Below are 12443 nucleotides of genomic sequence, written 5' to 3'. Positions count from 1 at the left end.
GAAAATAAGGAGTACAGATGCAGCATCTTACCCCCAGCCAGATAACACCTTTGCCTTTCCTCAAAAGAAGATGGAGAAAGAATTTACCCTTTTTAAATCCTGGTTGGTTGCATTAAACATTCTGCACGATTGTCTTAGTTAAATTTAGACCTCACTGGTGCTTCAGAGGCCAAAAGTTATTAGCTTGCTGGAGGTTACACACACGTAGATCCTTGTCATGCCAAGTTTAAATTTAATACAAACCTTTCCGAAGTCCATCATCTAATACTGCAAGACTACTTTCTACAGGGATTCCTTAAACATTTAATGGTTTCATAAAAAGTATTAATTCTTTCACTGCAGAAGTGCACCCGCTTCTGCTACAGAAAACAGCAGCCAGAGAGGAACCCAACCGTGGAGGAGAACGAGGGATGTTCTGTCCGGAGGCCATATAGATTAACAGGCCACTAACTTTCAAGACTCTGCTGATTAACATGCATTCCTCAAAGTGCAGAAAAGAAAAGAAAAAAAAACTCAGACAGCGAGAGTGAGAGGAATAGAAGGAACGAGATCTGAAGCTACTCGCAATCCAGCTATTTAACTCCCCTATCGATGTCTTGCAACGTAGAAAACAACACATGGAGCTACAAAACCCAGCCCGGAGTCCTCACCAGGGGAAGAAAAGCAGACTGCTTCCAAGTGCTTTGACTCTGCCTCGTGTGCAGCAGGAGGGCTCCACATCAAGCATCAAAAATGCAGAGAAACAGAACGCGTAACCTTATTAATGCTGCTACTAAAGAGACTTTTTCAGGCCAAAAAATAATCTAGAATATAAAAATAAAGACAGGGGGCTTAGAGAACTAAGGGCTGTCTGACTCTTCAGCACACAGCTCAGAGGCTGAGGCAGCCTTTGGTAAAGGCAAAGGAATATTACACCTCTGTTAATTACCAAGTCCCGACCCAAAAAGAATTTTAAAAAGCATTTAAAAAAAAATAAGGCTGTTTAAAAATAAACACCAGTTATGACACTACAGGTTAGAATCTGAATTTCCTCAGATCTGTTCAAATACTTCAGTTGTTCAAGGCACGTGGTTGTTTCTGAAGTTGTGTGTGCCACAAGCTCTGAGCTAGCAGCAGTTACTGCCTCGGGGGATCAGCTTTTGCCAGCGGGAGCCCCTTGCAGAGGTGCCATACCTTCAGCCAGCTCCACTCGACACACAGCTCTTTGCAGAGAGAAACCATCTGGGCGTGTCACATGTACACGTGCCCTATTTTTGCTTCAATATACACCTTAAGAGACCACGACAGAGCCTTTTTTTTGTAATAAATCACTAAGGCTTAAATTAAAAAAAAAAAAAACAACTACATCTTTCCACGTATATCAACATTTTTAAAAGGTAATTTTACTCAGTGAAAACAATCAGAAACAGGCACATTGCACCTTCTAGCCAAAGACAGCGCCACTCATGCTAACCCAGGCAGATTTCCTAGCTGGTTACACACGCACTAAGGATATGTGAGTGCTCTGCAAACAGCCAAACCACTAGGAGATAATGCTCCTACCACCAGCAGTACCCAAATTACGCACACAAATTTGTGTTCTAGTGGCTAAATGCACCAGTCATTTTCCAAACAAAATATAAAAGAGAATCTGAAGAAGGTGTCATTCCTGTAGTAAATACACGTAGGGACTTGTTGCTAATCACAAGTGATAACATCACTGGAAAAATCAAATGGGAAGAAAAATAACTGGACTTTTTCCTCATTTTGCACTATTATTTCCTGACTTCAGTCAGTGTTTTCTGCTTCAGCCATGAAAAAAAGCTTCAATCAAGAACAATCTACAGAAAGAACAACTGAAGACTAAAAATCAACATTTGTGTTAGCAAAGTCTCCCCCCAGCACCAACTATTTCAGACTTGCAACCTTAAAATAGAAGGGTTTTAGCTCAATTTGCTACATTTTAACTGCAAAGCAAACAGACCACAGAACTGCCCTGAGGTGAGCAGTACCTAAAGGGTAAGGCAAAGCTCACAGGGGCGGTACCTGGGGCTTTCACTAGGTCAGTTCATACACCCAGGGAGGGGAAAAATACAAAAACTAAGGCCGAGTGTTGGTGCTAGAGGCCTGACCTTAAAAACGCAGCCTCACCTCACTGCTGTCCCCACGCTGTCACAAACACCCCGCTGCTCCTGGGCCTGGGTTGGCCACTGCTGCTTGTTGTCACAATGGGGAGAGATTATGTGCAACAAAAGCCCAGCCTGATCCAGGGATGTTTACCTGCAGGTTAATCAACCGGGATGAAGCTGATCCCCAGCTTAACACAAAGTAAATGAAAGCCTCAACAAAACTAAATCATGTTCAGCACCATGTTTAAAGCCATCTTCCGTCCCAGTTCAGCTGCAGCTCTCTACAGCTGATACTGGTTGACAACACTGGGCAAAAAGCCTAAAGTTGGCCTAAAACTTCATCAGTGACTAGAAACCTAACAAAAACTTTCGAGAAATAGGTCAATTGGCTGACTCCTTTCCTTCCTAGGGGTCAAACCCCTCAACCCAGCACTATTCCAGCTGAACTCCCCTACTATCACCAAAATTCTCTTCCTGTATTGCAAGCAATGTACAGGCTATTTGTGTAGCTTTCACCAATTTTAAACAATTTTACCTCCATATTCTTTAAATTGGAGAAGAAAACATAACAGTTAAAACGACAACAGGCATTTTTAACTGGTATGCACTAAATATATACACTATATACACTAAACCAAGGCTGACAGCGTCCAGTGCACTCCATGTGGAAAGCCCAAGAGTTCAGAATCCCACACGCACACAACCACACCGATATCAAAACCCACTGTCCCGATCAAAGCCACTCCTGCTCGACACACACCCTTCCTCTCTCACTGATACAGGAGGGCTCTGAAGAGCAAATAGGTTATTTCTGGCCAAGAAATCATTCCAAAAGAACCCAGTAGCCTATGACCAATTATCATCAGCTGCTGGAGCAATGGGACAGACCCGTCCTCCTGTGAGGATTTCCTCCCACACACATCCCAGGCCAGACTAACCACATTGGTGCAGAGCTGGAGCCACCAGAAAGCAGGGGCTGCCGTCCAGCGAGCAGAGCATGTCATTTATTCGTATATTTATAGAAGTCACCAAATTCCCAGGAGCACTGGGAATGGTGAACCATTTGTCAGCTGCAGCTGGCAAACGGCTTCCCCAGCAATTTAGGAGTTGTGTCCAGGCTGGGTTCGCACAGCAAGCAATGCCCTTCAGTCTCGCCTGAAACAGCTAATTATGGTGCCAAGTTTGTCCTGCCATCACCCCATTTCTGAATTCATTCTTTCGAAGTGGTAAGGAAGACGACGACTCTCGGTCAATAACTCTGACAAAGCCATTATCCTAGGGGTATTAAATGGGGAGATAAGAACTTCAGGGCTTTGCACAAATCATATTAGTTCAATTCTGAAATCCGCGTAATGCTTCTTTTCAAAGTATTAATTTCATTTATTCTATTTGCTCTCCCTCTGTCCTGATAACACAGGCACACATGGCCCCTAAATGAGATCCTCCTATTTTATAAGTTATAATCCTCCCTTTCTAAAGTAGTAATGAGATGTCTTCGCTTAATCGCGTTTATTCTCCCCCCCCCCCCAGCTTCTGCTTTTCTCCATCCCCATTCCACATTGATTTGTTTCAAAGGTTTCAGCAAAAACCATCAGGCTGGGAGTCACTGGCTCCAAGACGAAGGCTCATGGTGCATATGCTGCACAGCCTTAGGAGATTACAAAAGCAGAAAGGAAAAAAAAAAGTTTCTTTTGTTGGTAAAAAAGGGGAAAAAAGAGAAAAGAAACCCTGAAGAACCAAGAAGTTGAGAGATTAGGTTTTGATTAACTGGAAATTAAATAGGAAAGATTCAAAGTTTAGGAAAAGGCAAGACTATTCACAACACATCCAAGCAATTAAATAACTTGACTATGACAACTTCAGAAATTTCTTGTGCTAGAATTAAAAAAAAAAAAAAAATGAAGATGGCTGTACTGATTCTTGTTTATTTCACACGAGACTTAAGGTATGCTACTAGCATCAGTTAAACATCCTAGGCACTGCTCTGAAGTTCTGTACATATTATCCCTGTTGTACTGTAAGTGCTTATGGCATTAAATTATTTAAGAACCCAGCCAGCACCATGATCCTGCAGCGATGTACAAACAAAACATGTTCTCTCTAATATAAACTGGTAAGAGCTCTTCCACAGGAGCTTAGCAGACTGCTTCCATCTGAGCCAGTCCCACGTGGTTAATCAAAAGCCATATTCACTCCAAGAGTGAAGTGAATGCTGCAGTGTTTCTACTTATAGAGGTGTTTAGCTTCTTAAACTTCATAGAGTTTTAGTCCAAACCTAAAGGTATCTAGAATCTAAGTACCCTGTTCAGAAGCTAAGTACCTCATTCAAAGTCATAAAAAAAGAACAAGACAAAAATGTAAAACAGAGCCCATGATCTTAACGCTCAAACCCTCTTGTAACCAGTGAACCACTAAGAAATAAAACCAACCAGTTTTAATCTGCACTCCCCTGCCCCATCAGTGATGAAGTACTTGGCGCCAGAAACTGGCAGCAAGCTCCCTACCAAATGTTATTTGTAGTCCGCGCTCTCAGCAGGACACTGCACAGTGTCACAGAAGCACTTCACAGAGATGCTGTTAATAATAAAAGTCAGGACAAAAATCACAAAAAACAGATTAAATGACAAGTCATGTCCAACACAAGCGAAATGAAATCGTTTCAAAATACAGCTACTGTATTTGGATTTATGGTCCACAAGTGGTAAAGTTACAGGAGAATATTGCAGCACTACTAGAGACAACTGTACAAGGGAAGGCTACCAGTGACCAAGCTATCCATACAGTGAGGGCACAGAGCAACACAAGATCTTGCTGCAAGTAGCAAAATAATAAAAAACAAACAAACAAACAAACAAAAAACAACCTTACTACTGATACATGGCATCATTTTCAATACTTACTAAATTAAGTGCTGTTAGAAGCAAGTTATTCATTTGTTATTTCCTTTATGGGAGTTGCCCCATTTTTCACTGGTTTCCATAATAGGCCACAACAAACAACACAACCAAAAAACAACACAAAAACATATTAAAAACTGAAAGTTCTTTCCCTTATAAACTTCAGCAGATAATTTCCAGTTCCATCTGCACCTAGACCGCTACCAGGTACACCTAATTCCACTACTCTTTTCTGTTTGAAAGAGAAGACAGATACAGATGAGATGAAAGAGCAGCTCACATCCATTATTTGCCTCATATTCTAGGGCTAGAAAGCAAAAAAAGTGAGCAAAAACCATTCAAACACTACTGCAAATAAAGGAAGAAAACAATACTGGAAGACAAAGGACAGATACGATTTGAGTAGGATTAAGAAAGTAGAATAAGGTGACCATGCCTGAAAGGAAACTGAAGCTGAGATAAAGCAAATCTGATAGGGACTCCAATCATTTAAAAAGGCTGGCAAGAACAGTTACTGCTTAGGAAGACACCTAGAAACCAACAGACAATAGCTTTGACCTCATCTTTGGAAGGACAGGCTAGACTATTCCATTTTTAAGGATCTTAAATTTATGACTGATCAAGAGATAGTTAAAGAGCAATGAAATTTAACAGTTTCTCATTCTTGCACCGCATTCCACGGCCACTATTTATCTTTTATGGGTTACACAGAGAGAGCCTGATCAGATTTTTGCAGACCATCAAGTTTGCAATATCTGGGTATGCGACACTGCAGGATTAAAAGCTAATTCAGGTAATAGAACAGCTTCTGTATGTTAGAGGTCAGGTCCCTGCTCATTTTAGAGGTGCCCTCCTCACACTCCACAAATATTGCCTGCCTTTGCTAGTCACACATCTCCAAGGTTACTCTCCGCGTCTCCCTGCGGGAGGGCAGGCTCTGTTTCTGAACTGGGCCTTACCTTTAGGCTGGGCACTAAATCCACCAGCTCCCCCCACCCTCCCAGCCCCCTTTACAGAGCTCCGTTAATTGCATTCATAAAGATAATACTCCCTTTCTAGTGGGAAGTGAGTTAACATTGTGTCCGCTGGCCCAGACCTGCTGTTCAGAGGACTGGAGTCACCTGCCTCAGACGTGGCTCTCCTAAGGCTCAGCACTCACACACACTTCCCGTGATTGGGGTACAAGCTGCCAAGCAGAAGCTTCCCACAACACAACAATTCCCAAGCTATGCCCAGCAGAGCGACCTGGGACCTTCCAACACAGCCACATACAGTAGGCTGCCGGAAAGTCAAAGCATAAATGGGTCCAAACCCCCAAATGGACATCCTCACAGAAGGCACGTTCATCAGTGACTGTTGAGCACCAAGGCAATAAAACAGTCTCTTGTCCAAGAAGGCTCTAAACCCCAGAAGTTGCCAGGGTATGGAGGTGAGAAGCACCACTCTATGTCTGCTCTGTTCCCATGTTCTGCATAAGCATCTGGTGTGGATCGCTGTCAGATGGACTACAGCTAGAAGAACCTTCTGTCCAAACCCTTACAACGATGCTCACTTACCTTTTATTTATTCACTCCCCAGTATTATAATCTCAAACTGCTTCCCAGCCCAGTCAGGTGCCTGGGTAAGCCATGCCTGTTGCTATTCTCCAGGCCGAAAACATGCTCACAGAAGGGCTCTTCACTTAAATTAAGTGCGTGCAACACATCGGGATGGAAGGATTCCAGTAGGATGGAAGAAACACAAATAAAGATAACATTCCTCAGGTCTGCCCCCTTCCTAAACTGTCCCTTCAGCATGCAGTAGGCAAGGAGAATTTCCCTCAGCCTAGCTCTCCCAACAAACACTTCCAACACCACAGCCTGTACTGGGAGGGGCCGACAGAATTAACTTCCTCCCCAGCTGCCCGTGTAGTGCTGTGCTCTGCAGAGCAACGCTCACATCACACCACTGCTTCTCCTCACTCTTATAAATATCTTTAAAGACCCTCTCCACACACCCCCAGAGTCAGGTCCTAACCTCATCACACCAGTGGCATTCTGTGGAGATTTCAGTCTGTCCTGCGTGGGAGCACACTGGAGGTTTTGTTACTCACCAGCTGGGCCGCTCTCTGCCTTTCTTCATTGGTGCTGTTCCTCTCCCGCTGCAGGGCAGTGCTCAGCGCCTCGCCAGCTGCTTCCCTCTCTCTTTTGGCCAGCCGGAGCAGTTCCTCTTGGACCAGGGCCTGTTCTTGCTCATACCTGTAAGAGATCAGCAAAGGCGATCAGCAGACTTCTGGCAACATCCCCGACCAGAGCCAAAGCGCAAACGCGTTATCGATTTGGTACACAGCCTGCTCACAGCCCCTCCATTATCAGCAGGAATTCCAAGTCCAACAAACTGTAAACACGACCTGCAAACTTCACTGTCACACAGCACAGACAACAACGGTAGACTGAGCACCTTACAAGCTTATATTTCAGTTATATTTAGCTCTATTAAGCGCTTAATTATCACCTGAAAACAGTGATAATAGAAAGTAGTTAGCTAGATAAATAGGTACCGCTTCAGAAAAAAATCAAGAAACGTACTACAATAAAAGGTGTCAGTCTGACAGGGCTTTTTCTATTCTACAAGGGGAAAAAAAATCTTAGAACAAATACAGTGACAGTGCCGAGAGTGCATCCTGTCATGTCTATCGCCTAGGCACCTGCATCTCAGAGACTGCCACGAAGGAAATTCAGTCTAATTTGAGCCTGGCGAATTCTACAAGCAAGCACCTTCAGCGTCTGTGTAACTCAGTGGCTTTCTGCTACAAAACTGCTGGCCTGCTCTTCAAGAAAAGACCAAGCCAGCAGTTTTGTAGCAGAAAGCCTCTGAGTTACACAGACACTGAAGTTCTCACACGGCCCTGCGTACCTAGAACTAGGAGTAGACTCCTGTGGTTAGAGGACATGGATAGAGGACATTCTTCTTGTACATTTCTCCTCGCTCTTATAAATATCTTTAAAGATAAATAAATATAATAAATTTAAATACCCTTGAATGAAAAATTCACAGCACTCTAGTACTGGCTGACTGGCAGTAAGTCTGGTCTATGACAAGGAGTCAGATACATAAAATGGATCTGATAACGTTAGGTGTAAACTGAATCAAAACCATGACCACATCTGAGATTTAAGAATCCCTTAGTATCAAGCACTTAGTTTCCTTCATTTGTCTGAGAAAAGGCAACTGTACTCAAATTTAGGCTTAACTGGTCCTGCAATGCACATAATACACATTTTCTACAGTTACCAACTCTTTACATTGGTCCTCCCTATCTGTTTCTCCAAACACCACTCCACCTGCTCACAGCTCCCCCAGTTGCTCCTTTTGGCTAAGGTACAGGAGCACGGCTTCAAAGAGGATTCTCAGGCACTAACATTTACAGTCACTGCACTCAGAGTGAAATAAATCATATATACAGTCGAAAAGGAGCTGAACTGTGTCTTTTTCACAAACTTCACCTCACCTCCTGTACAATTCCTGCTCCGCAACTGAAGCCTTCTGACCAGAGTTACTTGCCGTGGGTGGCTGGATTCCTAGAAAGAAGGACAGAAGCCTGTGACAACTGTAAGAGAAAACAGTCTGTCATCACATCATAAATTATTTGATAAGAAGATAACACTTCATATGTGAGTGTTATCCCATCAAGAGAAAAAACAATACACCTAAAAAAAGTCTCAAGAAAATGTAAATCTGGTAGAGTTAGAATTCAGAAAAGAAAGATCCTGAAAACACTGCCTTTCACAAGGCATACTACAGAAGTATCTAGGTAAAAATGTTAACCTCCCTTCCTCACGCCCTGTTTTATACTGAAACATAAGCATTGTTTTAGTCCTACTTTCTATTTGCTTCTTCCAGCTCCACTAAGTCTTCCCTTCAAGCTCCTGCTTTCCTTATAATTAGCAAGATCCCACAAGTAACAAATCTCTAACAGCGAAGGCCTGGCTCATTACCTTCACGTTACTTTGGATGCCTTAAATACATCCAAATAATGTTTATCGACAAAGTACATTTGAAAACTAACAGAAATCAAATCAATTTGTGACTTGTAAAGAAAGACAAGCTCGGAAATCACGTCCTCACCATCCACTTAGACTGTCACGTAAGCTGTGCTTAGTCAGTCCATCCTGCCCCCACAGCATGAACTTATTTCCAAAGAACAAGTAGTATTTTCCCACCCATCCAGAACATACTGCCTGGGCATGGAAAGGAGACGATAAATCAAGTTTAAAGATAAAAAACACTCTGCCCCGCTTACTGCATGCTTACTTTAAATAATTCTTTGAAACGTTCACAAAGTGATACAAGTTCATTAATGCATCTTAGAGGGGTGGCATTCTGAAGCCAGAGAAGGAAAGGACCAGAAAAACAAGCTGTCTCATTAAGGTCACACCACAACAGAAGTAGAAGGACAGCATTTCAACTGCTCCGACAGCCAGATGATACAGCCACCTTTCAGAAACATGTAAAATGTCACAGCACTGCAATGTCCAAGATGTTCAACAACGCTGATGCCTACATACGTAAACGTGTTAAAGGCTAATCAAAGAGCTCCTCTCGTAACAGGGCAGCCTTGAAAAGATACACACATGCTACGTAACATCCAACAGCAGTGCTATTGAGAGGTGTGTCAAAAGAGTAGATCTGACAGGGACTGACAGTACCTGTAGGGGATTTGGGTTTCCCTTCTGCAGCTGGTGAAAACGGAGCTGTGCCATTGGATGATCTCTGGCTGTCCCTTTTACTTTGTGGAGTTTCTTTCATTCGGTTTACTACATCTTCAGAGAGCTGAAACATGCATACAGGAGAAAGGAATCAATTTAGCACTTAGCATACATATATTTCAGTATAGAAGTACCCAACTTGTTAGTTTTCATGTTACCGCAAGAATAAAATTGAACATAGAATCAAATATAGAACAGAGGGTGCCTTCAAAGCCCATCTGCTCCAACTGCCTGACCATGTCAGGGCTAACCGAAAAGGTAAAGTATATTAATAAGGGCATTATCCAAACATCTCTTGACCCTGACAAGCCTGGGGAATCGGTCACCTCTCTAGGAAGCCTGTTCCAGTGCCTGACCATCCTCCTGGTGAAGAAGTTGTTCTTTCTCCCCAGTCTGAACCTTCCCTGACACAGCTGTGTGCCATTCCCCTGAAAACCTGCCTTCAGTTCCCAGGGAGCAGAGACCAGCACCTCTCCCTCTGCTTCCCCTCCTCAAGAAGCTGCAGAGAGCAAAGAGGCCACCTCGGAGCCTTGTTTTCTCCACATTAACGTACCAAATTCTTGGGTGTTCTGCCCTCCTGCTTTACACTCTCACTATTTACAACCACACGTGTATGCACAGTACCTTTGCCATAGGATTTGGTGAGAAATAACCCCAGACACGTAACGCCTACCACAAGAGAAACGACAGGGCAGCAGGGCAATGACCAAGCAACACCAAGGCATCCCACAGCTGGGGACGATAAGGGCAGGACTCCCAGCATCAATTCCAATACAGCTGAGGACTGGGGACAGCATCTACTGGTTTTAGGCATTTAACCTTGTTCTCTAAGGAAAAGCAGTCTTATTAAGTAACACGTGGTACTAGACAGTAGGGATCTCAAAGATAATTCAGTTCCATGTGAATTTAATGGAAATTGGTGGTGGTTGACAGCCAGAAGCCTGTATCAACGTCCTGTGGAAGCCAACACCGACAGCAGCCGGCCGGGCAGCGAGCCCACAGCACCTACGGGCTTGTGGCCTCCCACCCTGCAAAACACCCAAAGGAACAGCGAAAAAAAGGTTGATAGGAACTCGCATTTTGCTTCTCTCGATCAGCACAGGCCTGTACACAGCCCGGCTCGGTTCCTGCAGGGCCCCCTGCCCAGCCGGAGGCCGCCCTCAGCGCGGGACCAGCTCCAGCTCCAGCTCCCCTCAGCCCTGCGGGTGCTGAGCAGGGGGCACCGGGCAGCCCCCGGGGGCTGCTCCCCTTCTCCCCTCCCCTCCGGTGACTCCTCAGCCCCCGTCCCCTGCGTGTCCCCTCACCCTGACGCCCTGCAGCACCCGGACCCGGTCGCGCTCGTCCCGGCCGAAGGAGACGCTCCTGCCGCCCGCCCGGCTGCCGCTGCCCCCCATGCCAAGGGGCGGCCGCCGGGGACGCCGCTCCGAGCCCAGCGGCAACGCTCCCTCTCCGCCGCCTGCCAACACGCCCGCCTGCCATTGGTGGGTGGCTTCCGGGTAGCCAATGGCGCGGCGCGGTGCTGGCGGCGCGGCGCGGTGCAGGCTGGGGGTTGTAGTTTGGCGGCCAGCAGGCGTGCTGGGGGTGTTTTCCCCTCATCCTTCCCGGCGCGATGTGCACCGTTAAGCGCCGTTTTTCACGCGTTTCTGCTCGGCGTAGCCAGGGGGTGGTAGCGGGGTGTTAGACCGAACGGCAGTGGGGTGTGCGCTGGGTTGTGGTGCTGAGGAGAGCGGTTTTGCTCGCCCACAACAACCTGGCTGCGCCGTAAGCAGCCCTCAAGGCTGGTAACGCCACAGAGCAACCCCTAAAGATGAAATATCAAATAAAGTTTTCATAAGGGCACCCCCACATTTCTTTATGACCACCTTCTGCAGCACGCACCTGCACCAGAACAGCTGGGATGTGGATTCAGCCCCAGGCCCAGGCCTCCTCCTTCCCTCCCTTCAGAGCAGAATCCCAGAACCACAGAATTTCTAGGTCGGAAGAGACCTCAAGATCATCGAGTCCAACCTCTGACCTAACACTAACCAGTCCTCCACTAACCCATATCACTGAGCTCTACATCTAAACGTCTTTTAAAGACCTCCAGGGATGGTGACTCCACCACTTCCCTGGGCAGCCCATCCCAATGCCTCACACCCCTTTCAGTCAAGTTCTTCCTCATAGCCAACCTAAGCCTCCCCAGCACAACTTTAGCCCATTCCCCCTCATCCTGTCACCAGGCACGTGGGAGCAGGACCAAACCGCTCCCTCAGGCTTCCTAAACACGTGGGGGGGGCTCTTTACTGGGTCAAAGTTACAGAAAGAAAAAAATCCAACACACCGTACCACACAGAAAATGAAGTATGAAGGCATGATGCGCATCTCTGAGCCCCAAGGCTCTCCTCCAAGTTGCAGGAAATTGGATGAAGCAGAAGAGTGGCCCGACATCCCTCCCCTACCCCTCCACCACACATCTTCCTGAGGCAGAGCAGCCCAAACACAGGGGACGTTCCCCTCTGCCACCCCAGGAACACCTTGCCCGGCCTCATGCACTGCTCCAGATCACACAGACATGGGCCCTGGCTCCAAGGGAGAAAGCTAAAGAAAAAAAAAAAAAAAAAAAAAAAAAAAAAAAAAAAAGATAGAAGTAGCTGGACCTAGAGACAGAAGCTTTGGAGGATCTTTTCCAAATAAACTTTCTGGATTCCTAG

At 45.5% G+C, this 12443-nt stretch overlaps 1 protein-coding gene across 1 annotated transcript in view; it reads right to left on the bottom strand.

Annotated features, from left to right (window-relative positions):
- The window catches only part of CHCHD6 (coiled-coil-helix-coiled-coil-helix domain containing 6), a 107002-nt gene extending 95839 nt beyond the window's left edge, over window positions 1-11163 (bottom strand). The window contains exons 1-4 of the mRNA XM_084292523.1: window positions 11058-11163; window positions 9694-9817; window positions 8496-8565; window positions 7098-7242 (exon numbers count right to left, since the gene is read on the bottom strand). Coding sequence (XP_084148649.1) covers window positions 7098-7242; window positions 8496-8565; window positions 9694-9817; window positions 11058-11147 — 429 coding nt within the window. The 5' untranslated portion in view covers window positions 11148-11163. The remainder of the gene's footprint in view (window positions 1-7097; window positions 7243-8495; window positions 8566-9693; window positions 9818-11057) is intronic.
- Between the last annotated feature and the right edge of the window lie 1280 nt (window positions 11164-12443).

The sequence above is a fragment of the Netta rufina genome (assembly GCF_964035555.1).
Source record: "Netta rufina genome assembly, chromosome: 10".
NCBI classification, from domain to species: domain Eukaryota; kingdom Metazoa; phylum Chordata; class Aves; order Anseriformes; family Anatidae; genus Netta; species Netta rufina.
This window is presented reverse-complemented; position numbering and strand designations above follow the sequence as displayed.